Genomic DNA, 25,548 nt, shown 5'->3' with positions numbered 1-25,548 from the left:
TATATCTTGCTTGAAAATATATCGATATATCGTACATAGTGGTTATACAGCGCAGCCCTAGTGTGTGAGAGACATGGATAAAAAGAGGGAGGGCGGGGGGTCCACAGAGACTGTGTAGCAAAGGGCCCAGAATTTGGCGCTGCGCCCCTGTGACAGCTGATCTTCATGAGAATGAGGCTGAAACTGTGGCGGAGTGACACCTCTGTGTTCGTCATATCTTTGGAGAGAGAGAGAGAGAGAGAGAGAGAGAGAGAGAGAGAGAGAGAGAGAGAGAGAGAGAGAGAGGTGCGGGTGTCACCGTCTACTCCTGCGTGTTACCGACAATCTTCATCCGTTAATTCACCGTCTGGTCTGTGATGGAGGACAGAGAGGACAGAGGAGGAGGAGGAGGAGGAGGAGGAGGAGGAGGATTCCACCGGGCAGCCAAGCGGCTCCGGACGGAAGAGGAGGCTGGCGGAGAGGAGCCGGAGGACGGGGAGGAGGAGGCAGCGGGGAGCGGAGGCACCGACAGCAGCAGCCGGAGGAGCGAAGGGAAGGTGGGGACAGTTTCTACCGAGCCTGCCGTTAAAATCCGGTCAGAATAAAAAACATGTTGGTGACGTCAGAAAACTGAGACAAGCTAGTTTACACTAAATTACAGTCAAATGGACGTGACGGGGGAGAGTCCTCTGCACGTGCTCTGTGTTTAAAAACTCTTTTCTGTCTATGGAGATGACGTCACTGAACAGATGACAGAGGGTCTGATGTTCTAACGGTGAAGAGTCAGCATCATCAGAAACAGGTTGCAGCAGGAAATAGCACCAACATGAAGCAGCTCTCTGTCAGACCATCAGCTCCTCAGGAGGTGTGGCAGCCTGGTGAGGAGGCTCAGAGGCTCTTTGGATGTGTTACTGCCTCCTTAGGAGGAAGTCACGGTGCCCACGCGCTCATGCTCTTTTGTTTGTCTGTAAGAGGTGTTCAGATGTTCTGTGAGTGAGTGCTGCAGGTGTGTGAAGATGTTCGTGGGTGTTTCCTGCTGCAGGTTTCATGTTTCCGGTGAAGCTCCAGAGCCTCGAGGAGAGCGATGGAGTGCCAGCGAGTTTTGAAGTCACAGTCAACCTTTGATGAAAAATAATTGGGCGGTCAGTCAGAAGCTTCATGTAGAAGCGTTTCAGAGTCTGGAGGCAGACCAGGGGCTGGTGGTTTGACTCCTAGTGTCCACGTGTCAACCACGCTGAACCCCAAGTCCCTCTTGATGTTCAGGCCGGCGCCACGTGTGAGTGGATGAGAGCCAAACTTTGTTGTTACAGAGTGTCCTCTGACTTCATTCAGCCTCCTCATCGGGCTCTGACGAAGGTCTTTTACCTGCAGTGGTCTTGAGTCAGACCAGCTGCACTTTGATGTGGAGCTCCATGTTCCTTTGGCTGAAACTGAAATGTGTTTGGTTGGATGTTACACACAAAGAGTTGGATGTGTGGAGGAGAGATAAGAAAGTCTCTCCTGTGAGCTGCTGCTCGTCTCTGCAGCGTCTTCGTTTAGACGTTCAGCTGCTCTGAATCTTCTTTTTCATCACGGCCATGCTGCCTGTTCCCCCATGTTTATGTGCCTGATGGCAATTCTTGAGAGTCCAGTACTGAGCGAGAGCGCCGCAGCCGGCAGCCACTAAACCACTCTGTTCACACCATTAACGTACGTCCACTGCAAGTGTTTGTTTTCGTCACTGAACAACATCATCCTCACTGTGACCTCGTCACATGTCCACGTTTGGTCATGGACTTTCCACGTCCACATATGACGTCCAAGGTACCCTGGGTGTGTTGGTTGTTGACGTTCTGGGACGCCGTGTCAATTTCAGCCTGTTACATGCATTGACTGTTTTCAAAATACACTTCTGTTTTCACAGGAAATGTACAGTTTGCATACAGTCTCTTTCAAAATAAAAGCACTACATTGGTACAGCATTGCAAATCCACTTTTTTTTCCTTCAACAACACACACACAAACACACATGGTCGGGTTTAGGACAGACAAACAAGGTTTGGCTTTACAGTCTTACAGGAAGCAAACATCGGCCTCCCAGGTGAAAGTCTGTGGTTGTAGTTTATCTAAAACGTCATCTTGTTGAGTCGACATCTAAACCAATCAGCTGTTAGATCAGGTGGAGGCCAGGTGGTGCAGTCGGTGGAGAGCAGCTACAGTGCCTGGCTCTAAAACTGGCTCTCCACTTTTGTAATACGTCAAAGCAAGTCGGGATGAAGTCGGACACAAAACTAACCGGCATGCATTGTGCGCAGATCTCCGGTGATCAAATCTGCGCAGGCCTGTTATACATGTAACTGTATATTAAATGCACTTTCTTCTCCTGAATCCAGACGACATGCTCATAAACACATTTTATAATATAATTTGCTTCTTTTCTTTTCGGACAGCTTGTCAGGGTGCTCCATTCACATCTCAAGTATTTCTTATGAATTGTACATTTACTTTTTCTTTATCTGTTTTTGTGAATACATTTTTCAATCAGTCGATCACTGACCAAACGCCGGTTTTTGACAACTTCGGAGTGAGACCGCGTTGTACTGACAGGTTCAGATTTATTCTAAGTGTATAAACAACATTATGGAAAGGATCCCTACAGAGATAGACCTTTGTGTTAAAGAGTCAGATCTTTTTTGTTTAACCAGACACAACAACAAACAAAATAAAACTCACAAAAAGCGTCTTGGTTCATCTTTTCACTGTTCCAACAATCACCAGCTCTGGTTGGTTGAAATGAACTCTTAATTCACCAGTTAGCTGTGACAACATGCTGCCTCTGTACACGCTAAAATAACTGTGTATTTAAATGGAGTCTGGTGGGTTTGGTGACGTGATTTCAAATTGTTTCTGGTTAAACTCAAAGGATCTTACTCTTTAACACAAAGCTCTATCACTGTAGGGATCATTTCACACTGTGTCAGACACTGACAGTAACAATCTCAGCATGTCAGTGACAAAACAAACACTGTTAGTGGACGTATGTTGACGGTGTGAACAGAGATCACACTGAGGCCTGTTTTGTGGCTGCCAGCAGCAGCGCTCTCACTCAGTACTGGACAGTTGTCTGAAATTGTTGTTCCCATCAGTCACATGAAAAAACAGGGTTCAGGTTTGAAAAATACCAAAGTTACCCTGTAAAACATTATGAAAGGATCCCTACAGAGATAGAGCTTTGTGTTAAAGAGTAAGATCCTTTTAGTTTAACCAGAAACAGCCCTGAAATCACCGTCACCAAACCCACCAGACTGCATTTAAATAAACAGTCATTTAATGTGTACAGAGGCAGCATGTTGTCACATCTAACTGGTGAATTAAGAGTTTATTTCAACCAAAACCAGAGCTGCTGATTGTTGGAACAGTGGAGAGATGAGTTTCATTTTGTCTTTGTTGACTTTGAGTGAAGCGAGTTATATGATGATAAAATCGCTGGAGCCTGGTGATGGTGATTTCGGGGCTGTTTCCAGTTAAACAAAAAGGATCTTACTCTTGTGTCTCTGTAGGGATCCTTTCCATAATGTTAAGAATAATAATCTGAGCCTGTCAGTGACAAAAACAAACAGCAGCAGTCTCTCTTTGTACTGGACTAGTTTCAAACACTGTTTTTTATCTATCAGTTACTTCGACACACACGAGAACATGAGAGAACAGGGTCCAGGTAGAAAAAAGCACAATTTGTCCTTTAATCACACCAAATGATCATCACAGTGTTTATTTACCCGTCCATCCTCACCGTCATCATTGTGGTTCCCGCATGAGTCGCACTGTTTTAGGGAAGTCTTAAATCAGCTTCGAGGCTGCTTCAGGTGTTTGGAGATATTTGTGTGTTTTGAGTATCGTGCTTCAGGTGTGACAACGTGATCTGTGTCTGCTTGTTAACCATCCGCGCCTCCTCTGCATGACAATATGGCCTCTCTGTGAGGAACTGGCAGTGACAGGAAGTGGCTACGCTCAGCAGGAAGTGAGGCCATCTGTCCGCTGTGACGAACGGGCCTGTGGTATTCTGAGTCTGTAACCTCGTTCTGTAACGGTTTTGTCTTTTGACTGAAACATCTCGACATATATTTGGTGGATTGTGACTGAAAATGTGACGAGGTTTTCCTGGTCCTGTTGGAGGTTCTCCTGGTCCTGAGAAACGTCAACAGGCTTTCAAATGTTTTATAGATCATAAGGGATGTTTGGCTTTTTGGAGGGTTCAGAGAACACCAAGATGGTCTGATTAAACTTTAGGTTATGGACCTAAAGGTCCTTCAGTACTGTGGGTACATTCAGTTGTCTCCTGCAGGAGGGTTTTAGAAGGACGAGCAGCTTCCAGAGGTGATGTAGGAGACTTTGGCAGTGCTGAGGAGGATAGAGTACACAGAGGAGTCGCTCTGTCACAGTTCTTGTAGCTCTGCTGGATCTGTTAGAGTTTTTTGAAATCTTTCAGGAGGTTCTAGATGTTCTGTGTGATAACGGATAATGTTTTATAGTCACAGAGGAGGCCGTATATGTAAATCTGATGATTTTAAAGGCGGTTCAGGAGGCTGAAAAACACATAGGTATATACGTGCAGTGCAGTTTTTGGTGAATCTGAAAGTGTTCAGCGGCTGTGAGTCACTGAGATCAACACTCACACACTCCTGCATATGTGTGAGTGTGTGTTTTATCTTGACTCACTGAAGGATGTGAGAGAGTTCAGTGAAGTCTGATCAGACAGCCCGCTGGCTGCAGCTTCCTCCCTCCTCAGCAGATGAGTCAATGCTCTGGAGACAGAGAGCATCATGGGACACAGATAACCAAACAACAATGCTTTCCCATCGGGCCGAGACACCAAACAGACCGAGGCTGAAGCCGTTTGAGGACAATCCACTTCCTGTCAGACAGACAGACAGACAGACAGACAGACAGACAGACAGACAGACAGACCAGTTTTACATTTGAATTATTTAAATCTCGCAGCTCCTGTTTTTTTAACTAGTCTCCTCCCTGAGAGAGCAAAGTGCTCTCAGACAGAACAAGATTAAAAATTAAATTAATCAAAACACCAATTAAAGTTCGTCACGTGTTTCACCAGTCAGACCAGTCTTACTGCCGGTGCTGGGCAGCAACGCTTTACAGTAATGATGTTGTTATTATTATTATTATTATTATTATTATTATTGTTATTCAGGGGCAGCTGTGACTTTGGGTGTAGAGCGGGTCATCCACTAATCAGATGCTTCCATCGGTGTGTGAGTGTTAAAAACAGAGTAGCAGGTGGCATCTTGTACGGTAGCCTCGGCCATCAGTGTATGAATGTGTGTGTGTGTGTCTTTGAGCGGTCAGATGACTAGAAAGGAACTATACAAGTGTGAAACGCACACACAGCAGAGTGCAGATCTCTGCCAGGCGACCGCCCGAGCTGATCACAGCCACTCCAGGCCAGCCTCAATTTCAATGTCAACATGGACTTGCTTTTTGTGTGTTTTTTTTTTTTAGCTTTTGTCGTGTTGACATGATAACGATACAGCGTGTTTCGAGGTTCACGTGACGTTGGATGATTTGGCCATTTCCTCCAGAGAGCAGGTAAAGTGTAAGGAGCTAGGGAGGGGGGCCGGGGGGGCGGCAGGAACCCCCCCAAAGCAGGTAGAAGGTAACAGACGGTAAAGGCTTTTGCACACTGAGTTAATTTTTGTCGTCCGAAATTCTCACACGTCTATAAATAAATACGTGTTAGTCACATTTGAACACTGACTCAGAAACTCTCATCCGTTGTGAAAGTTTTCGCAACAGGTTAGATTTTCATTGTCTTGTTAGTTTGTCTCATACTGGGAATTTTTGCAATGAATAGAATATAGAATAATAAAATGCATCGGATTTAATGTGCAAAGTCCCTGTGCATAACGTTTTTATTCATTTATTTTTTTATGGATGTTGGTTTATAAAACGCATATGAAAAACGTGGACAGATACACACACTTAACCCAAAAAATCACAACTCGTTACAACCTCACTATTGTAACCGCCTACTGATCTGAAATCCAACAATCAGTCATTCCTCGGATTCGTAATTGTTTCCCATGCACATCACTAAACACGAAGCTAGCTTGAAAGATGGAAACGCTTACATTTAGAAAATAATCTCAGAACTTTGATTTTGTCGGGAGGAAAGACAAAAACATGGTTGTTCCCGGTGGCGGTACTAAGACTCTATCCTCTGCGAGAAACACGACCTCAGACCTCCAGAAGCACCAACTACGACAACAGCAAAGCAACGTGAAGCTCCATGAAATAAACCCCACCAGGTGAGTCGTCTTCGACCACAGAGGACGGCTTTAGCCCTACATTGGCTCAACAGCCCAAACTGGACTTTGACCATGGACACCTGCTGCAAGAGACGAACTAATGAAACTTGTCTGGATATGTGTTGGAAGACATGTTGACTATCTCCATGACTGACTCTCCGTCTTTTAGATTGAGAAAATGACGGTCACAGACAACAGAAGACCCATCTATCTATCCATCCATCCATCCATCCATCCATTTTCTTCCTCTTATCCGGGGCCGGGTCACGGGGGCAGCAGGCTGAGCAAAGGACCCCTGACGTCCCTCTCCCATAGGACGTTTTCCAGGTTCTCCTTAAAGGATGCCGCGGCGTTCCCAGGCCAGATGAGATATAAAATCCCTCCAGTGTGTTCTGGGTCTGCACCGGGGCCTCCTACCAGTGGGATGTGTCTGAAAAACCTCTACATGGAGGCGACCAGGAGGATCCTGATCAGATGCCAGAACCACCTCAACTGACCCCTTTGGACGTGGAGGACAGCGGCTCTACTCTGAGCTTCCTCAGGATGTCTGAGCTCCTCCCCCTATCTCTAATTCTGTGTTGGAACTACGAGCGACACAGCGACAGCAGGGCCAGCTACATTATAGCTGATTTGCTCGTTAATCTAATTTAGTTGTCACAGCTCATGTTTGTGTCTGCTACTTGGTCCTAAAAATATCAAATAGAAACAAAAACCTGATTAGTTGACGATTCACCGCATCATTGGAGTGCTGAAAAAATTTGAGGCCAGCTTAACTTTGATTCATGTCTGTCTGCAGCAACAGGTGTCAATTTGTAGCCTCATGTCACCAGCTTCCATTGAAAATGAACTGTAGGATGTTGCTAACACAGCATAACGCTGAGCCCAACCACCCGACGGCGGCAGATGACCCCCCAGTAAAAAATCATTTCCAAGCTATCTAGCCTGAGCTGTTCTTACAGGAGGTTACCCTTACATTCACACAGAGGCGCACATTAGGAGTCTGAACATAGTAACCAGTTTTGTGGGGTGTAATGGAAAAATAATGTAAAGACTGTCGGCAGGAGTAATAAGTACAGTAATAATATTACTTTAAAGAAAGTTAATGAGTAATAAATGCATTATTTGAGTGACGAGCCCAACACTGGCTGTCCACCAGTCATCTGGGGGGTCATCTGCCGCTGTCGGGTGGCTGGGCTCAGCGTTATGCTGTGTTATGTGTTAGCAGCAGCCTACAGTTCATTTTCAAGGGAAGCTGGTGACATGAGGCTACAAACTGACACCTGTTGCTGCAGACGGACCAATGATGCGGTGAATTGTCAACCAATCACGTTTTTGTTTCTAGCTGTGAAACTGTTTTATTTAGCGCGCACCCCCCACTCTTTCTCAATTGTTCCAGATGAGGAGTGAGCGCATGTGGCCACCTGGAGAAAAAGCAGCGTGCCCAGCATCTTTTTCCAGAGTGCTCCGCCTTTATTGTGCAGCCGAGCTCTTCAAGTTGGAAATCTCTGAACTTCTCAGAAAGGGGCCGGTGACGTCACTGCCGCTTCTTTAGCAAGGCCACTGTCTGCTATAAAGCAAAGACAGAAAGCTAATATTTTGGGATCAGATCAGCCGGCGGACACTTGACGTTGGTGTGAATGTTGTGCTTTTATCACAGTTCACTTTGTACGCTTGATGCTGACTGTGTAGCAGGGGTGTAAATATAGACAGTGCAGGCAGTGTGGTTGCACTGGGGCCCGTGGGGTGGAGGGGCCCGATTGCCACCTGGAAATATGCTTGTGTTCAAAGAAGAACTCACCTTAAATCAAAAATGGTGCAAATTTTATATATGTGAAAAAAGCATGTTTGTGCGTGAAAATCTGTTTTTCTGTAGTGATGATGGCTTCTTTTTTTAAACCGCCTTCTTCTTCTTCTTCTTCTTCTTCTTCTATTTAAAAGACAACATCACCAACATTTGACCGTTACCTCCGCCCACACATAATCCTGACCTATGCCACAATGTCAGTGCTGATTACAATGTATCACTGTAGCTAGGAGCAAGTTGGATAGCTAGCAAATGTTAGCGTTAGCTAGCAAGCTAACGTTAGTGCTCGCATTATTGCTGATGGTGCCAAATCATTACAGACCCAACAAACATTACTGACGGCTTCTGTTCAACACCAGTATTGGTATGTAGTGCAAAAAACATGTATGTCATGTATGAGAAGTTTGCTATGTCACAAAGATGGCGACCGTTGAGGGTGAGAACTGTTTTGAGTGTGTCAGTAGTAGTGATGTCATGAGAACTGATACTCGTGATACCTTTCGATTCCATGATGAAAAAAACCGTTGATACTAATTTTTTTGAAAAAACAAAAACAAAACAGAAGAACTGATACCAGCGTAAGAATTGGTGCTATGACTCTTCCGGAACTGATGGGGGCAGTATACACCATATAGCGTTATTCAGAGCAAGGGGGTGACGAGGAAGTAGAACTACACATGGCGTACCTACACACGGAAGGATGGCAGAAGCAAGCGCTTGAACGTAAGCTAGTATGGTCCGGTACTGCGTACCACTAAAAGATTCAGTGGCGTTGCGCATTACCAGGAAGAGCAGAGAGCTGCCTCCTAAAGCCCACATTCAGAACCAGTCACGGCCGCACATCAGGCCAGAAAATAGATCTGCTAGCGATATATGCAGTTTTAAACACCACTTTGTCTGTTTATTAATTGCTTTTAACTCGTTCCGAATTGCTTCTGAACCGTCCGTGCTGTGTTTTGGTCCATGCTGGACGGAGCCTTGCTGCCCGCCCGGACATCTCCCTCTCTCGCCAGCCCCTCCCCTGGGAGAGAGTCCGGTGGTCTCCTATGAGCCCAGCCTCGAGACATGCAACACTCTGTTAAATGTCATTCAGCTCATCAAAAGATATCCCAATTAAAATCAGTAGCATACTGATACACTGATAAACGTCTACTTCCGAAACACAGCGGTTGGGGTGCGTTTGATTTATTGTACTGGGACGTTTGATTTTTCCACAACTGGACCACGGACGTCAAAAACCGCCGTTCGCACCGGGACAGGACAAACAATAAATGAAACCAACGATACTCCACACGTTCTTGTGGTCGGCTCAAACGCTGTCAGCGTGATTTAAAAAGTAAATATTTAAATAATTTATTGAGTTTATTGCGGATGTTGATCAATGTTTTTTACAGCGAAAAATAGGTAAAGAGGAAAAGAAAAAAATGACATGTATGTTTTTAAGTGTTCATTAAGGTTTCATACATGCCAGCACCCTAAACATTAAAACAAATATTTTACTCGTACACGTTGACTTTGCTTTTTAAAAATGCTTTAAGCGCGGAGGGATGAACAATATGAAGCAGTGAAGGTTTTGTTTAAGTACATGGGATCTAAGGATTTTTTTTTTTTTACCGTGGTATTGACTTTTGTATCGAGCATCATGTAATTTTACTGGTATTGGCACCGACTACTGAATTTTTGGTATGGTGACATCCCTAGTACATTGCATTTTCCTGTACCATGCAGTGTGAACACCCTCAAAAGGCAAACCCACCTCCACCATGCTCTTCTGTTTTTGTAAAATAGTATCAGTCTGTAACAAAATTATTTGCCTGTTCTTCACAAAGTATAAAAATCTGTAATTTAAGATATAAAAAACTTTTTAGTTAAACTAAAAATTCGCTAGTTTAGGTCCTAAAATTGCTCAAGACTGACAAGCTGGGTACATCTTCAAGTGCATATAACATGAAAGTAGCAGTAAGTCGTGTGTGTGTGTGTGTGTGTGTGTGTGTGTGTGTGTGTGTGTGCGCACGCTTCATAACTAGTAACTAGGGCGCACTAGGGCCCGTCATAGTAGTGTGTACTGTTCATGTAGCATTGCATTAGCTACCTAGCTAATGTCAGTGTCAAGATTGTTGTCATAGAAACATACCCATGCGCAGCCGTCCTTTGAAACATAAGAACTGGGTGCGTTGCTGAATGAAGCGCTCCCCAGCGCCCTGCCACCGCATTACTGCTGAAGAAAAACACTATGTGGACACAGGCATAAATGTCCTGCTCCCCAGAGGATGAACCCTTTGCATATTTCTTGCCTCTAGTGCCACTCTCGGGACAAATTTGACATCTTTAGCTGCACCACAAGTCAAACTTGATAAATCAATATGATAAAGACGCGTGCTGCTGTTTGGTTTCTTCCATGTACCCTCACTCGTAGTCCAGCCGCTGAGCTTTTGAATGTCTCCTTTCACTTTAAAAACTTTCAGATGGCTCATTTGACAAGTCAAAAGTAATCTGCACCTTGTATCAAGCAGAATTTAAATATCACAAAAGTACTTTGAGTTTGAGCTCCCACCATTGTTAAATTTTGCTGTTGTCCCTGGCTTCATATGAGTAGGGGAAAAGTCTGCTAGCTGCTAGGCTAATTTGCATAATGTAAAATGCCATAGGCTTGTGCTAATAATGTTAGCATGTTGTATTTGTCGGGAAAATGTGTCCAGATAAAGACAAGTGTTTGTCTGTGAATGCTGCGAGTTATAGTGAAGCTGATTTGTGTTTGAAACTCTCTATTAAGCCATGTTTAATGTGTGTTTAATGTGTTTGATGTGTGTTTGATGTGTGTTTAATGTGTGTTTAATGTGTGTTTGATGTGTGTTTAATGTGTGTTTAATGTGTGTTCATTATGTGTTCAATATGTGTTTAATGTGTGTTTGATGTGTGTTTGATGTGTGTTTAATGTGTGTTTAATGTGTGTTTGATGTGTGTTTGATGTGTGTTTGATGTGTTTTTAATGTGTGTTTGATGTGTGTTTAATGTGTGTGTTGAATCAACTAAACTTTACAGCACTTCACAGAAACCTCTACAACCAACTAGTGTTGTGGAGGTGTAACTGCAGAGTGACACAGACACACCACTACACAAGTATGTTATGTATTAAGTCCTCAGGTTGACATGTTGTGACCAGTCATGTGTCTTAAGGGAGCAATAGTCAGACACATACAGGACCTGTATGAATCAGATCATGACACTGAACTGGAACTCCTGATAATTGAAAATGCTTTCACATTAATTGGATCACTGGACGTCAGTGACACATCAAAATAATATTAGAGTAACTGTACTTTCTCAACAGGAGCAGTGTGATCCTTTGCTGAAAAAAGCCAGAACAAACTGTCTTTGACTGAATAAGCACTCTGAAGTTGTCTCCTGCCTCTGAGTCCTGGTTTGGAGTCACACTGTTGCAGCAGCGCAGCTCTGATTTGAAAGAAATAAATCTTAAAGTTAAGATCATAAAGTTAGTTTCTTTGCGTTCATTTGATTCCCGATCAAGACACTCTAGTAAGAATTGATTCACCTCGTTTATATGAACGACAGAACTGTTTTAAAATGCAATATAATGGAATTTTAAACATGCGATTATTCGCGATTAACTATTGAAATTCAGAGATTAATCGTGATTTTAAAAAATCAATCATGAGACAGCCCTAGCTTGTGCACAAGAAACCTGTCTTCAGTTTGTTCATATTGTGGCTGTAGTGGGCACTGCAGCCTGTAGGAGGCGCTAACAGGACTAAAATGTTCCTGTTGTTTCAGTGTGAGTCGAGTGACTCGTCTTTAAAAACACACACAGCGTGTTAAACCTTGTTCAGACATCACAGCTGCGCAGCTACGGGAGCTGCACAGGGACAAACTGTCAGATCTGTTCACACCAGAGTTTAGAAATGATGTATCATCCCGCCTGGTTAGCTGCGTTAAAAGCTCGTTAGCTCAGCAGGCGATCCGGCTGATGTTTACAGTGAAGCATGACTGAGGAAGAGGAGGAGGTGATGAGGATTAATGGCAGCAGGAGGGATGAAGACGGGGAGGAAGAGGAGGAGGAGGAGAGTCAGACGGAGCTGTAATGATGCAGCGGCCTGACGGGAGGAAGCAACATGTCAGTGAGCGCTCAGCCACGGGCTCACTCTCTCTCACACACACACACACACACAAAATAAAGACACACACATTCACCAAAAAAAGCTGAGGCTCAGTCGCCATGGTGACCGGGCGGTGTGAGCTACACCTCCTCTGTGCTCCTGCAGGAGAGAAACAACTTGTGTCTCTGTATTGTTTATCTGTTGACTCATGACTGTGACACCTTTTCTTCCTCCTCAACATCCTGCATCTTTCAACCACCTGCCTCCCGCTTGGCGTTGCTACGGTAACCGAGGCCGACGTAGGTGCAGTGGAGCGTGCACTCGTCTGAACCGACCACAGTCTGTAAAAATATTTCACCCGTTTTTCTCTGAAGAGTAGGTGCTGAGGGCTGCAGTATGAGGTTAACACTCACCACCATCTCAGTCCGTATAGCTGCAGACAGAAAATACTCATGCAGACAAAAATAAGAATGAACTACATGAGCTGCAACCACCCACAGGGCCCCCTGTGATAGGCCGAGGCAGCTGTCAGTCAGTGCAAACACGTCCCACACGTCTACAGTCAACTCGTCAGGATGCTTTAACCGTGTCGACTGTCCAGACAAACTGAAGGTGTCTGTGTGTGTATTTCTCTCCTGCACACGTACAAAAACATTTCCATTTGTGCATCAAAAAACAGATTTAAATGAAAGGAAAACAACACAGAAACACACAAATGTAGAAAAAATGTTCATTATAAACACGATAATACATAAGCGTAAATACTGATTATGAAATACTGTTAACCTTCAAATAAAAGCCTCGTCCCAGTTAAACGCCCACTCACTTTCTATGAGCTGAGTGTTGCTACACAGTTTGACAAATAAACGCCTGTCTTAATTGACCCTTCGCTAAGCCCCGCCCCTTTGCAATGTTCAGCACTTTGGTCAACCTTGGTTGTTTTAAATGTGCTTTATAAATAAAGTTTGAGTTGAGTTGAGTTGAGTTGCAATGGTCCAACAAGCTGTCGGAGTACGCATGGACTGACTCACTGCACTCCCTGAAGAAATATTATCATAGTCTGGTAAAATGAAAGAGTGATGTCAGAGAGCAGCAGACAGAGGGGTCTACAGTCTGTGTTTGAAGGATATATCCAGGATGTCAAACTGACTCAGCAGCAACAACAGGTTAAAGAGACAAAGATAGTTAGAAGCTAAAGCTGAACTATAGGCTACAGATCACAGTGTCAAAGTGAACCACCACATCACTGCTGATCGCCACACAACACAATGAATATAAAGGGAAACTTTGCTGATATTGAACCAGTTGTGTGGCATCACAGTGTGTGCAGATGAACAGAGTTTGGCTCCGCCCCTGTGCTGCTGTCAGCATTGGACCTCGGTCACCAGGCGGGCAGGGATCTCTGAGGCACAGTGCCATGACGCATGGCTGGTTGAATATCAGCAAAGTTTCCCTGCTTCCCTTCACTGGTTCCTGTACAGCAGGGTCGCTCTTTGTTTAGACTTTACTGTTAGAATCATTAACAAGCAAAAGCAGCATGTGTATACATTCAGTAGGCTATATCTTCTAATGTTCTACACATGTTATTATACATATATGATTATTGTCACACATGTATACTGCCAGATATTAATATATATATATATATATAGTAGCCAGAACTATAATTATAATATTATTACTTTCATTAATGTTGTTGTAAGCTACTGTCATTACCTGCATCTCTCTCTNCCTGTGAGGCAAATTGTGATTTGTGATATTGGGCTTTATAAATAAAATTGATTGATTGATCTTCAGTAGCTAGCTAACCCTACACTTTTCAGGGTTTGATTTTGGTTTTGGAACAGGGAAGAACAAACATCTTCTTCCAACCTCTCCAGGTGACGAGTCTCATTAACACACAATGATCCCCAGACACGTTTTAGTTCAAAATGAAAAATGAAGGAAATCTGAAACAATACAAAGCACAAGTTATTCACCATTTGGGAAAAACTTCCATTTGACTGCAGAACTTTTGTGTCTGTAGATTCTTATCAGCCAAAGTTCATCGTGAAAATGATCTACAGGATCTATAGGAAACAGTGTCAATGACTCTTGGAGCTGAAGTCTGCAGCCAAACGTCCACAGAGACCAAAGTGTTGCTGTGAATCAGATTACGTCGAGGTCAGCACCTCAAATAACCCTGATCAGAGCGTGTTTCCTGCAGCCGTTGGTGTGAAGTGTCTCAACCTGCTGCAGAAAACAGGTCAGGCTGCAAAACCTGCAGCGCTTCCTGACAGAAACAGTAAACATATTTTTATCATCTCTCTGCCGCAGTGAGAACATTTTCTGAGTGTAACCGTCAAGATTTTTTCTCACCCACACCTCGCTGATTTTCTCTGACAGCCAGCTCAGAGCGACGCACCCTCAGTCCACCTGCAACAACACCTGACCGTCAACAAAGTTTGATTTGATTCAATTAACGATCCTCACCAACGTTCTCTGCCTTAAGCTAAAATAAGTCCTGAAATGTCCCCATCCTGCACTGAGGTAAAAATACCAGCAACACCAAAGATGTTGTTGAAGTAAGAAGTACACGAGTATTCATGTGGAGAGTAAAGGCACAAGAGTGTTCTCAGCTTCATGGAGTTAAAGTAACTTTTGGACCATTTTAAGTGTGCCAGTGGTACACTGCATTTTCCCGACCTATGCAGTGTGAACGCACTTAGCATGCACTCAAATTATTAAGTGTTCAGTACATAAGTATGTGATTTGAGACACACTGAACTTTTCAACACTGTCTGCTTATCAACTGCCTCTGCCTTTGAAGGACGCGGCCTTCGCGGTCGACGTTGGTCACGTCCTTTGAAGACCGCATCAGCCAAACCGAACGGTCTCTGAAATTGGATAGTCTGGTCTGCGGAGGATTTCCTGGTTGCATCACCAGTTGTTCTCACCCTGACCTGTTGGCATTACTGTTACTTAGCAACCTACCTGACGAAAGAAGGAGTAAGTTAGTTAGCCCTAAACACAATACTTGAGGAGATGACTCACCGTCTGAGACGCTGCCATCTGATATATTTCAGGCTGATGGAGCGTTTTCAGGTAAACTTATAAATAAAGTAACAAAAGATTGTTTAAGCTGTGTGCTTTTAGCTCATAGTAATGTTAACAACAGTTAGCTTAATGTGTTACCATCACCAGCACGCAATGCATCTTGGGTTAGGCTGGGCCATGAAGGATTCATCCAATGCATCCTCAAAATTCTGGGTGGGAAGGCTGCATTTCTCAGCCGCATTTGAAGGAGGCTTTGAAATGGGACGGCCTTGGTTGCGCCGATGTGACGCAGTCGGTCTTCATATGCAGCCTTCGAAGGCTGCAGCCCTGAACTGAGACACAGCTCACGCCTCCAGTTAACAGACTGACGTCATGACATCAGCCCTGAAAGGGTCTGTTTCCACATTCATCTTCATAGCATTAGCATTAGCATTAGCATTAGCATAGTATTAATTCAGGAAAACAAACCAAATTCATGTTTGACAAACATGAATTTTTACAATTTCTTGTGACAAATTATTTTCCACCGTGTTTGTAGGTTACTTAAGCCTGACTAAATATCGAGATTTATCTGGAGACAACTTTTATTTTCGACCACATGTGGATGGTTAGAAGAAGTACAGCATTTGGCCTATAGTGCTTTTTATCCAGAAAACAGCTGCTCCTCTGTTTGCTTTCATTTATTTACCCGCAGGCCTTGTTTTCTCCAATATGGCGCCAACGTTGACGATTTAGCGGCCAATGAGGCAGCTACGTTTCTATCTAGTCACCACTCTGCTGTTGTGTGTAACAACCAGCCTGACCCTGACCTTTTTCATGTATTGACCGTCATGGCTCTGAGGTCACTCTTGAAGACGCTGAACAGGAAACTGTCTTCTGTCTGTGTGTCTGATGCCGTGACGTGGGTTGCATATTTTATGGCTGCACAAACTGATGGGATGATAAATGTAGAAACAGATATCTGTCTTCCTGTCCTCACTTACATCTTGTGTGTGGTGGTGTTTTTCTTTCTTTATGAGGTCCCAGCACATTAAACTCTGTGTGCACAGGGACACTGTCTTTGTTAAACATATAAAACTGTGTTTGTGAATGCATCTGCGATATGAATATCTGTGGGGCTGGGCCTCACTTCCTGCCGTACAGTCAGATATAAATGAATGTAGAAATCAACCGACTTCTGCCTGTCAACGAGAACGACAGCAGTCTCTGAGATTCTCTTCTCTCTGCAGGACGGTGTGCAGGACAGTCACCGCATCCCCCCGTCCCCAGTCGTCCACGTCAGAGGGCTCTGTGACGCCGTGGTGGAGGCCGATCTGGTGGAGGCGCTCAACAAGTTTGGCAGCATCTGGTAACATTTTATCTCCAATATACTGCCTGTATACATTTCTGTGTGCACATATTATTTTCAATGTTCTGTCACACACAGGCCAAAGATTTAATGTTTCAATGCGTCTCAGCTGCTCTGAGGTCAGAACCATCATGTGTTTATGATGCACATCGTCACTGTTGTTTCCTCCATCACTGCTCCGTCTTGTTTCAGCGTCAGCATCATTATTGTTACCAACTCGTCAAACACCGACCCTCAGTCAGCGCCCCTCAGCAGCAGAGCTTGACGCGCACAGACACCCTTAGCGGGGGTATGGGACACACTGGACGGCGGCAGTTTATGATCCTGACACAAATGTGGACAAGATCCAAAACCTGATCAAATCTTATGGTTGAAACTTGTTTATTTATTGTTATTGTTGGTAGTTTGATATGGCAACACATTTGACCAACTTTAGCAACAGCAACACGCTAAGAGACGCTGTTAATTAGGAAGTACTTATTCAGGGACATTGGGACTTAATCATTTTATCATCGCAGTATTTCTCACAGGCCAATCAGGTGAGACTGTTCCAACAGACAAAGGGACATTCCTGGCTTGAAGTACGGCGCAGGAAAAATGTTTACAGAGTTACAAGATGAACTCCTCACAAGGTTTTTAACTGTGTTGCATTGTTTGTGATTTTGTTTTTGCACGGCCGTGTTCAGGCGTTGAAATGAACCGGCCAGAGGTGTTGTGTTTTTGGGTTGTTGGTCTGTGCGTTTGTCCCATCCTGGGAATTTCTTTATATTTGGCACAAATGTCCACCTGGACTCAACAATGAAGTGATTAGATTTTTTTTGGCTCAAAAGCCAAAGATCAAGGTCACTGTGACCTTGTCTGTCCAATTTTTGTGAAGGTGATATCTCAAGAATACTTTGAGGGTAGTTCTTTAAATTTGGCTCAAATGCTCACTCAGACTCAACAATGATCTCATTGGATTTCGGCGGTCAAAGTTCAAGGTCACTGTGACCTTGCATCTGTCTCATTTTTATGAATGCGATATCTCAAGAAAGGCTTAAGGGTATTTCTTTAAATTTGGCACCAACGTCCACTTGGACTGAAGAATAAACTGATTAGTATTTTTGGTCAAAGGTCAGTGTGACCTCACAAAACGTGTTTTTGGCCATAACTCAAAAATTCATACACTTATTATGACAAAACACAAATGTCTAACAGGATAAGATAATGAAGGTCAAAAGGTCAAAACACTGAAAATAGAAACCTGCAGACTGGCACACACTCAGAGGTCACTGGAGGTCACTGTTGTTGCCACGGAAACCTGGCTGATAATCAGAAGATAATGTAGTTACAGACGTGTGAAGTGAAACATGAAACTCTTTTAATAGCCGCTTCAACCTGAAGCTCCGTCTGACACAAAGACAAAGCAGCTGAGTGTCTGAGTGAAGTCCTGTCCCGACCTCTGCTCTGTCTGCAGTTACGTCATGATGATGCCCTTTAAGCGTCAGGCTCTGGTGGAGTTCGACAGCGTGGAGAGCGCCGAGCGCTGCGTGTCCTGTGGAACCCGCGAGGCCATCTGCATCGCAGAGCAGCAGGCCTTCTTCAACTTCTCTACCAGCCAGAGAATCACCAGGCCCACCAACGCAGACGACCCGTCCAGCGGAAACAAAGTCCTGCTGCTGTCCATCCAGAACCCGCTATACCCCATCACCACTGTGAGTCCAGCTGAGGCTCGTCCATCAAGACCAGAGCTTTATTTCCCTGTTTGGAGTGAAAGCAGACTGTGGTTATTGCTGCCATGTGATCTCTGTCAGTCATCACCGTGCTCTGTCTTCGTCTCTCTTTCAGGATGTTCTTTACACCGTCTGTAACCCCGTCGTTAACGTCCTGCGCATCGTCATCTTCAAACGCAACGGCATCCAGGCCATGGTGGAATATCCTGACTGTGTGTGTAGTTAACGTGTGTTAAGGCCGTGTTTACACGTATACAGGTATTTCTGAAAACAAATGTTTTCCCCATCTTTTTTGAAAATAGTTTGGGGTGCCTGGTGGCTTAGTGGGTAGAGCAGGCGTCCCATACACAAAGGCAGTGTCCTTGCTGCATGACATCCCTTCTCTCTCTCCATCACACTTAGACTGTCCTATCTGATAAAGGCAACCCCCCAAAAATAATCTAAGAAGAATACTTCTGTCCATGACCTTCCTTTTACAAAATATCTGCATCCATCACAGGATCAGAAAAACAAACCCAAACATTGTCGCTGTCTTCAGTGGTCCCTGCTCGTCTGAAGGTTGTAAAGTGTACAGGCTAATGTGACTTTTATAAAGCCTCGTTTCCACCAAGCAGTTCAGTCCAGTCTAGTTCAGTTCAGTTCAGTGAACCCTGCAGTCTGATTGGTCAGTAGAGGATGGTCCCTCAGAGGATGGTATATCGTGCATCCCTTTTATTCAGATGTATGATTTTGGAGTTACATTTAGTTTGATTATATTGGAGCGAAGGCAGATATCTCTACGGCCGATATCTCCAACACTCACACCAAAACTATTGAGACTGATAAACAGCACCACAGGTTAGAAGACAACCTGTCCCTTTAACATTAAGTTCAGTTGGCTGACAGTAGACCTCAAGTTCAGCAGTGTTTGTAATTCCTCTCTTCTGATTGGCTGCTTGCTCTTCATCCTGATGAGTCATCCTTAACGAGCTCGTTCACATTTGAGTCAGCAGAGGATGCTCAGAAGGCCAAACTGGCCCTGAACGGGGCCGACATCTACGCAGGCTGCTGCACGCTCAAGATCGAATATGCTCGGGTAAACACACACACACACACACACAAACATGTACACACACAGTGCTCTGGACAAACACACACTCAGGTGCACGCACACATACACACCTTCACTCTCCTGCCCACGCACACACACCCATCCCGAGGTGCTGTGCTCTGTCGCCCCCTGCAGCCCAACAGACTGAACGTCATCCGCAATGACAACAACAGCTGGGATTACACCAAACCCTTCCTCCTGCAGCGAGGTAGGACACCACACGCACACACACACACACACACACACACACACAAATGCAACACACTCTGTGCTGTCCCTCTCACTGAGTGTGTTCACATCTTCTGGTTCTGATCAGCTTTTTGAAACGTCACAAACTTGATGCCTTTAGTCTCAACTTGATAAAATCAAAGAGGACTTGGACTAAGATACCTGCTGGAGCTGCTGTGTTAATTTCGCTGATAAAAACTAAAACTAAACATTTTTCTTATTAACAACTTTATTTCTGTGATGAAAGTGAGACGATGACGAGCTAAAAATACATCTTAGCATTAAAATCTAGGACTCAATCTATGTTTCAGTTTCAATGATGAGACGTGATGAAAATGTTAGTGGTGGACTATCGGACATTGAAAGCCAAGAACGGCCGTGCTTGTAATGATCTTCAGATGCCTGATGAGCGACAGGCTGGTAAACTCCAGTAAATAGTCTGCACCAGGATGTTTGGGTTGGTGCGAGTTGTGAGCTGTAATTCAGCAGTAAATAATCAGCCGTGTGTGTCTGACTGTGGATGGTGGAGTTTGTTAGTTGCAGTGGTGGCTGTTAGCAGCTAGCTCCGCTCGCAGACTTCACAGCTTCACCCCGCAGGACTCCACTCAGTCCGGACTGGAGAAGGTTTGTGGTCCTTTCCAAGTCAGAGTTTACAATGAACCTGGGGACAAATCCTAGTTGGCTCACATTAGTTATTTGTTGAGAGCATAAATAGAGAGATGTTGAGCTTTTCAAATGATGATCAGTAAGTGTGTGCTCGTAAATCAGCCCTTAAACCTGTCACACACTGCTGGAGACATGACACACACATTATTTTATACAACCTGTCACCTTGAGTCTGATTTATGATCCATGAATTAACCTCACTGGATTAGATTAAAGATAATAAACATATAGAAAACATCAGGACTAAAATGTGACTAAAACTAATGAACATTTTCATCTCAAGACTCAGACTGTCAAAATGAACACTGGTAGGCTGAAAATAGATTTTCATCAGAGGGGGAGCGCTCATTTTCAACACCTGCTGCTCCGGCCTTATGCAGATCAGACTATGCTAACCCTGACTATTGCATCAACAATCACTTGTGTGTGTGTGTGTGTGTGTGTGTGTGTGTGTGTGTGTGCGCGCATGTGTGCTACTAGCAGCAGCCTTTCTGTGAGTTTTGACTTGACTTAGATTTCTGTGTTTTGTGTGTGTTGCAGAGCGGGGAAAGGGGAGGCAGCGTCAGGCCATCTTGGGAGAGCATCCGTCCAATGGCTACGGTACTGTCTGTCTGTCTGTCTGTCTGTTCTCTGGCTGTCTCATCCTGACCTCTGACAGTCCTCCACTGTGTCTAAAATGTTGTGCGTCTCCCTGCAGGTCCACACTGCCCCCTGCTGCCTCTGCCTGCTAACAGCAGATACAGGAGGAGCAGTGAGGAGGCGCAGGACATGATCTCCTACCCGCTGCTCCCCCGTAAGTCCTCCTCTGCGTCCCCCTTCTTGGGCCATGCTGCCTCTAGCTCGGTCGCCATGGTGGGCGGCATCCATCCTGCCAAGATGAACTGCAGCCGCATCTTCAACCTCTTCTGTCTCTACGGCAACGTGGAGAAGGTGTGTGTGTGTGTGTGTGTGTGTGTGTGTGTGTGTGTGTGTGTGTGTGTGTGAGGTGGGGGTGTGTCAGGTGTTACAGTAGAAATGATTTGAGTTTGCATAAATTCTGTGTTGTGTCACCTGTCAATCGTCTGGAAGAAGTAATCCCCCTGAAGACCTGAGCTGATTGGTTGTGTTTGCAGGTGAAGTTCATGAAAAGCGTCCCCGGCACGGCGTTGGTGGAGATGGGCGATGAGTACGCTGTGGACCGAGCCGTGACTCACCTCAACAGCATTAAGGTGTTCGGCAAAAAACTCAACGTCTGGTGAGTCCTGATGTACTCACTCAGAGACACAGCCAAGGCTGGGGTCAGGAGGGCAGTCTGATACATTGAGTTAGAGAATAACTGCTGGTGGTGACATGACATCAGCTGTGGATGTTCATGATCCAAGGATGGATCCTCCTGGTCTGTCCCTCCACATCAACCATCAGGTCAAAACATGACTGAAATCGGCAGCCAAAAATGGCACAAATTTGAACCTCAAAACCCCATGGACAGAATTTCACCAAGTTTGGTGTGAATGCTTCAGGGCCACATCTTATCACAGATCTTAACTGTCATAATGATTGGTGCCTGTGGGCGTGGCCTAGTTAGCATTATATAATATATTTTATCTTTACTGAAATTTCAAAGATCTGAAATAAGCTGGAGACATTTAAGTTGGTGCCATAACTAGAAAAGATGTTCTAATGCCATCCATCCATCCATCCATCCATCCATCCATCCATCAATTTTCATCCGCTTATCTGGGGCCTGGTCTCGGGGGCAGCAGGCCAAGCAAAGCACCCCAGACATCCCTCTCCCCTGCAATGCTTTCCAGCTCCTTGGGGGACCCTAAGGCGTTCCCAGGCCAGATAGAAAAGATTAGAAGTCCTATATTGCCAGTACCATGAGATTTTAAATCTACTACTGTACACAGTGCAAGTTAAAACGAACAACAGTGACAACCCAGAATAATACCCTCATCACATCACCAATAAATAAGAATAAATGTAACAGAGAGCCACAAGCCGCTGCGTCCATACACGCCGCTATCTTCCGGTTCCAATGAGATATATAATCCCTCCAGTGTGTTCTGGGTCTGCCCCGGGGCCTCCTACCTGCTGGACGTGCCCAGAACACCTCTAACAGGAGGCGCCCAGGAGGATCCTGATCAGATGCATGAACCACCTCAACTGACCCCGGCTCTACTCCCAGCTCCCTCCAGATGTCTGAGCTCTTTCCCCTATCTCTAAGGCTGAGCCGACACCCTACGGGGGAAATTTATAACGGCCGCTTGTATCTACGATCTCATTCTTTGGGTCACTACCCAGAGCTCATGACCATAGGTGAGGGCTGGGACGTAGATGGACCAGATTGTTTTAATGCTTCACATTAAACCAAATTAAACCATCCAAAGTGACTTTACACAGCTTCAGTTAAAAATGAAGCTACTTCTGGGTGGAAACTTAACAACTGATTTGGGTTGAACACTCACAAGCCAAAAATGTTGAAAACCACAGCGTCAGACCGCTCAACTGATAGTATGCTCTGTTTTATTCTTCTCATCGTAACATTTCTACAGTCTGAAAATGTACATTTGCTTCATGTCAAACCTCTCAGTGTCTCGAAGCAGCAGGCAGTGATTCCCAGTCAGGTGTTCGAGCTAGCCGATGGCAGCAGCAGCTACCAGGACTTCAGTCTGACCAGAAACAATCGCTTCAGCAGCTCGCAGAGCAGCAGGAACATCATCCAGCCGCCCGCCACTGTCCTGCACTTCTACAACGCCCCGCCCACCCTGAGCCAACACCAGCTGTACAAGGTCAGGTCACACCTGCATGAGGAGTTTTAATGGATAAGTGAGAGAGCTCCCTGAAGATGTTTCAACTGAAAAGAGAATGGGGCCCAGTATGGAGCTCTGTGGGACTCCTTCAGTGATGAGATGTGACTTTAAAAACATTTTATCATGTTAAATACGTTCAGTGTGAAGTCAGATTTTTTTCTCAGCTATTTCAGATGCTTCTCGACATTATACAGATCTGTGTGACTTCAACCAATCGCTACAGTTTTAGAAAGTAGCTTCAGATCAAATCCTCAACAATATTCAATCAGTGTTTCAGTGAAACCTTCCACACTTTTAATTCTTATTGTAAGCAAACCTGTAAACAGGATGTATATAAAGGGTCAAATTAGTGAAAGGAAACTTTCATCTGGCATATTTCCCCATTGTGACTCTCTGGGTCACGTTAACTTTGCACACGCGTCCTACAGTGTAAAGATTGGGCAAAGTGTGAACAAAAGTAAACACAGAGAGGCTGACCTAATCACTCTGCGTATTCATCCACGCATGTCGCTTAGTTTATGTGTGTGAGGCTGACTCTCATCATTTCATTCTGGCAGTTGTGAAACGTAAAGGCACAAACCTTTTTTTTTTTTTTTTTTTTTACATTATAGACCCTTTTACTGTTAGTAAAGAGTGTGAAGTTTTTTGTTGGGTGGGGCTTAGCTGGAGGCAAAACGATTCACCACAGACATTAGCACTGTCAGAGTGGCAGAGCGCACTCTGGACACACTGTCTGTGGAGACGGAGCAGCAGAGCGCCGAGCGGAGTGAATGTGTGATTAACTTAACCGTTGGTTCATTCATGTAGAAATATAACGCTGCGTTTCTTCCACCAACAGGGCTCTCATTTTAGTGTAGAGCGTCAGACTGAATTTACCAACGCACCATGTCAGGTCACTCACTCTCCGGGACCGCCAGTGTTACTTGAATAAGTAAACACTGACCAACGGGACCAGACTGGCCGACCCGTATGCTCTCACTCAGTGGATGGATGATGTCACAGGAAGCCAATCTTACAAAGGAGGACCACACTTGTTTGTTTTGCTATGGAAGCTAACGTTAGCTAATGTGCTAAAAAGTTAGCGTTCCAGAGAAATCCAATATTCCTCTTAATCCCTCCCCAGTTTCTGATGAGGTGGACATGATAACCCTTAATACACATAACCTTATTCATCCCTACAACAGGAAATACTTTTTCCCTAACCTGATATGAAGTGTGCGCTGCACATGTGAGCATTTTTGATGATGGCCTCCGTCCAGTCCTTTGGTCTTATCACATTTAACCATAGTTGTCTTTGTTTTTGTTGACGGGCAGTGGCGGCTGGTTTTGAGCCATGACTCCTTCTATTCTGGCTCCCAATAACACAACAAGACAAACACATTTTAACACTCCTATGGAGCCTACAGCCCTGTGGGGGAGAGGCAGCTGCACCTCCAGCTGATAACATGATGTCATCGTGATGTCATTGTGATGTCGACACTTAAAGGGTCTGTGCTCCAGCTAAATTGAAACCTGTCCACAGCATCACACCTGTGAACAAATCATCGTGCAGACTGACCCAGATGTAGATCCGTAGTTCCACTCAGGTGTATGAAATGAGTCATGTTAAAATCAGCGTCCTCGTTTCCCTGTAATGCTACGGTAGAGGTGGAGAGAGTGACGTCAGCACCACCCGCAGAGCTCCGACAGCGGAATCATCCTTTAAAAGGTGAGAGCTCTGGTCGTGATTTCAGTCTGACCTCTCCTCTGTTTCCCCTGCAGCTCTGCACTGAGCACAACGTTCCCGCCTTCACCAAGTTCAAGGTCTTCGATGCCAAACGTGAGTTTAACCAATCACAGAGCAGACGAGCAGCTACAGACCAAACACAACTTGAACACAGTTCAGTCAGTGAGTCGCTGAGATCTGACTTCTTCTCCTCTTCCTCCCAGCAGCCAGCTCTAAGACTCTGTCTGGTCTGCTGGAGTTCGACAGTAAAACTGAAGCGGTGGAGGCTCTGACCGTCCTCAACCACCACCAGATCAGAATACCCAGTAAGTCATCATCACACACAGGCACACACACAAACTTATCACACACACACACACACACACACACACACACACACACTTATCACACACACACACACACACACAGCAGGAAGTGTCAGCATGACATGTCACCTCACTGTGACTGTATAAAATAATGGATGGTGCTTCGGTGACGTCGTCCATTGGTTTGTGGACTCCCGTTTTTTAAGCCCCCAGTTCAACATTTTGGCGGTCGCCATCTTGGTTTTTTGGAGCCAGAAGTGACCATATCTGGACAAGAGGGTGTATCTGACTGAGAAGCAGAGGCTCCGCCCTTAATTATGCGTAACTTTAATAAAATGTGAACAGGTGAGTTCTATATAAATTCAGCCCCGTACAGTCGTCATGAGGGTTGAAATTAGCTACAGAGACTAAAACAGTTTTTTGTACCAGGCTGTGAACATGTTTA

General features: G+C 44.9%; 1 protein-coding gene across 3 annotated transcripts in view; it reads left to right on the top strand.

Annotated features, from left to right (window-relative positions):
• Positions 1-349: 349 nt before the first annotated feature.
• LOC126389835 (heterogeneous nuclear ribonucleoprotein L-like) overlaps positions 350-25,548 on the top strand; it is a 28,517-nt gene continuing 3,318 nt past the window's right edge. The window contains exons 1-12 of one of the 3 annotated variants that reach the window (XM_050043770.1): positions 350-536; positions 16,466-16,584; positions 18,041-18,278; positions 18,412-18,499; positions 19,277-19,371; positions 19,522-19,594; positions 20,821-20,880; positions 20,978-21,210; positions 21,393-21,514; positions 22,853-23,051; positions 24,834-24,891; positions 25,005-25,103. In XM_050043770.1, the coding sequence (XP_049899727.1) occupies positions 357-536; positions 16,466-16,584; positions 18,041-18,278; positions 18,412-18,499; positions 19,277-19,371; positions 19,522-19,594; positions 20,821-20,880; positions 20,978-21,210; positions 21,393-21,514; positions 22,853-23,051; positions 24,834-24,891; positions 25,005-25,103 (1,564 nt within the window). In that variant the 5' untranslated portion in view covers positions 350-356. The other 2 variants (XM_050043769.1, XM_050043771.1) reach the window with 2 other exon arrangements.

The sequence above is a fragment of the Epinephelus moara genome, chromosome 5 (assembly GCF_006386435.1).
Source record: "Epinephelus moara isolate mb chromosome 5, YSFRI_EMoa_1.0, whole genome shotgun sequence".
In the NCBI taxonomy this organism is placed as follows: Eukaryota; Metazoa; Chordata; class Actinopteri; order Perciformes; family Serranidae; genus Epinephelus; species Epinephelus moara.
This window is presented reverse-complemented; position numbering and strand designations above follow the sequence as displayed.